The sequence below is a fragment of the Dipodomys ordii genome, unplaced genomic scaffold, assembly GCF_000151885.1.
Source record: "Dipodomys ordii isolate 6190 unplaced genomic scaffold, Dord_2.0 Scaffold202, whole genome shotgun sequence".
Lineage (NCBI taxonomy): Eukaryota > Metazoa > Chordata > Mammalia > Rodentia > Heteromyidae > Dipodomys > Dipodomys ordii.
In genome coordinates this window covers 597,796-600,943 of record NW_012267418.1, presented here as the reverse complement: position 1 = coordinate 600,943, position 3,148 = coordinate 597,796, and the positions used below count along the sequence as shown (strand labels likewise).

General features: G+C 60.3%; 1 protein-coding gene across 1 annotated transcript in view; it reads left to right on the top strand.

Annotated features, from left to right (window-relative positions):
* Positions 1-956: 956 nt before the first annotated feature.
* The window catches only part of Psmb9 (proteasome (prosome, macropain) subunit, beta type, 9), a 6,453-nt gene continuing 4,261 nt past the window's right edge, over positions 957-3,148 (top strand). The window contains exon 1 of the mRNA XM_013035050.1: positions 957-1,087. Coding sequence (XP_012890504.1) covers positions 1,028-1,087 — 60 coding nt within the window. The 5' untranslated portion in view covers positions 957-1,027. The remainder of the gene's footprint in view (positions 1,088-3,148) is intronic.

Sequence of the window (3,148 nt, the reverse complement as noted above, 5' to 3'; positions counted from 1 at the left end):
CGGGCCGCCGAGCCTGCGCCCTCGCGGGGAGCCGTCGCCCTGAGCACCCCGTGGACCCCCAGGCACAGCATGGCCCAGCGGCTCAGGCCCACCGCCCAGATCTGGAGCAGCGGCCCCGCCGCGGGCATCAGCCGGGAGAACATCCCGGGCAGCGCGGGCCGGAGCAGCGCCCAGTCTGCGAGCAGCAGCAGCGCGGCCCCGACCCATGCGGGGAAGGGTCGGGGGACGCCGGCGCCTCCGCCCGCCATGGGCTCCGGCTGGACAGCGGCCTCGGGGTGCTGTCCGCGTCCAGCGAGGCCGGGATCACAAGCTCGGGGGGGGGGGGTGGAAAGTCCCGGGAACCGGTGATCCCGGCGGCGCTGCAGGGAAGCGCAGCCTTTTAGGGGAAAAGGAAATTGAAAGCGGCCGCGGCAACCTGGGGCCCCTCCCTGCCTCGGTGCCCCGCCCAGAGCATGGGGCCCGCCCTGCCCCGCCCAGAGCGTGGGGCCACGGTGACCCACCCCGACTTCATGGGGGCCACCGTGATCCCCCAGAGTATGGGGCATCATGGCCCGCCCAGAATATGGGGGCAACAATGACCCACCCTGACTACATGGGGCCACAGTGACTCGCCCAGAATATGGGGCCACCGGGATCGACCCCCACTATATGGGGGCCACATGACCCACCCCGAATGAATATATGGGGGCCACGGTGACCCGCCCCGAATGCAGTGGGGGAGCCGGCGTGGCTCCCACAGCTCAGAGCCGGCTGGTATTCCCCGGTCCCGCGTTCTCCACCACGCCCACCCTTCCTCTCGGCTCCTCCCCTTCTCGCCTTTTTCGGATCCTTGCGTGAAATCTGGCTCTGGCGTCACCTGTCTCCGGGCAGGCTCGCCCGGCCCAGGTTAGCGGCGCGGGCGGCCGGGCGGGGCGGACGCGGGCGCCCCCTGGCGGGCGGGCGAGGGGGCGGGGCCGCAGGTGCGCGCAGCGCTCGTGTGGGGAGCCGTGGCCCCAGTCCGCCCCGAACGCGGCGCTGCCAGCCTGGGATGCTGCGAGCTGGAGCACCTGCCTGGGACTTCGCCCCGGCCGGCGAAGTCCACACTGGGGTAAATGGCTCTGGATCTGAGGGTCGACAGAGAGGTGGAGGAAGTGGGGCGATAAGGAGTCTGGGGGGACCGTGCAAGTGCCGGGAAACGAATAGCGAGACGCATAGAAGCTTAGGGCAGCATCCAGGCTCGCCCGCCGCCAGGACAGCGTGTGCTCCCCTTCCCGACGCGGGTGTCCGGCGGTGGGCGAACGGCTGGGGCGGGCCAGGCTGCCGGGAAGGCCGGCTGTGCGCCCTGCGGGCCGCGTCGGGGAAGCGGGCCCGGGACGCTTTCGCTTTCGCTCAGCTCTGGGCAGTGGAGGCTGGCAGAAAACAAGTGAGGGGCTAGGGACCATGCAAACCGGGAGCATGCAAACGGAGGAGGAAGGGGGGCCCCAGAAGAAGTAGCGATAGTACTTGGGAGAAAAGAAATTCAAGGACCAACTCATCCTGCAGATCTGTGATTGAAGCAACCCGGGATAACTAGCACCCCCGGCACGCGTAACGGGGATTTTGCATGAGTCGGTGTGGTTGTGAGTGATGTTATTCCCCAGAGGCCCAGGAAGACACTTCCCCCCCGCCGCCCCCTCCCCGGCCTGGTCCCGGTGCAACCCTACTCAACCCCTGACAACTGTCATGACTGCTGGGGAACTTTAACCGGGCAGGGCGCACAGGGCGGGTGGTGGAAGTCCCCAAGGCTGTCGGGCTTCTGCTCTGACTACCACAGCCATTTGACGTGGGGGTTGGCTTGTTTATAGAGGAAGGGACTTTAGGGTAGAGTATGGGGTCTTTCATTCATTCATGGTAAGTCCGCATATAGAAAGCACGCTGCGGGTGGGGGGTGCAGGGAGGAGGGATCCCTTCGGGTCAGGGTGAGGCATGGGGTAGCCAGAAAAGTCGCAGTTGGAACCATTCAGAAATTGGGAACTCTCCCTTCCCTTCCAAATAGGCAGTGGAAAGTAGAAAACAGAAAGCAGTGGAAAGTAGGGGGGAATGGAGTAGGGGGTAGACTTGGGACAGGCTTTCGTCCCAGGTCTGCTGTTAATTCAGTGTGAATTGGGGTAAGTCGTCTCTTCTCTATAACTCAATGAACTGAGTAACTGAGTTAAGTTATTCAACTTAACCAAGTATCTTTAAGGCTCCAACCAGAGTGGGGAAAGTGTCGCCTTATTCGCCTTTACTGTTCCTTAATTCTTTTCTTGACTTGGAATAAAAGCACCAACTCCCCAGTTCCATCTTCTCCTGGTACATATTTCTTCTCCTGACTGCAGAAATATTTACCTCGACCAGAAATTGCTTATGTGAGACTTTCATTTTTGGGGGGGGGGTCCGGTCGTGGGGCCTGAACTCTGGGCCAGGGCACTGTCCCTCAGCTCTTCAGCTCAACGCTAGCACTCTGCCACTTGAGCCACAGCACGACTTTCGGCTTTTTTTCTTTTTGCTTTATGTAGTGCTGAGGAATCGAACCCGGGGCCTCAGGCATGCAAGGCAAGCGCTCTACCACTGAGCCACCTTCCCAGCCCCCAAGACTTTCATTTTAATCTATCTATGTATCCCTTGCTGCATTCCTTCTGCCTTGACTCCTGACCATGCTAACTGTTGTCCTCCTCTTTTGTTGAGTAAACTGAAAGAGCTCACTTCTGACTAAGGAAGGGTGCAGGTGCAGAATACAGCAGGTGCAAGACCCAAACTTGTTCTCAAGTTCATAGTGACGGGCCTACGGCACATATGGGCACACAAGGTGCTCAGGAGGAGGCAGCCATGTTGGGAACTATCTCACTAGTGCACACAAGTGTCCACCCTGCCTCACTCAGAGCACTTCTGCCCCCCGGTTCTCCTTACAGTGGAAAGATTTCTACGTGGGGACAGTACGGCTAGGATTCTGGATCATCCCTTATGCAGGATGAAGCAATGAAGTGGAAAGATTGAGAGAAAAAGTTTCTAGCTCTGGCCTACATTGTACGGCCTTGAACCAGTCACCTCAGATTTCAAAGAGCCTTTTCCCTTCTTTAATCACTCTCCCTGCTTTGATATTTCATCCTCTGTCTCCGCAGACAACCATCATGGCGGTGGAGTTTGACGG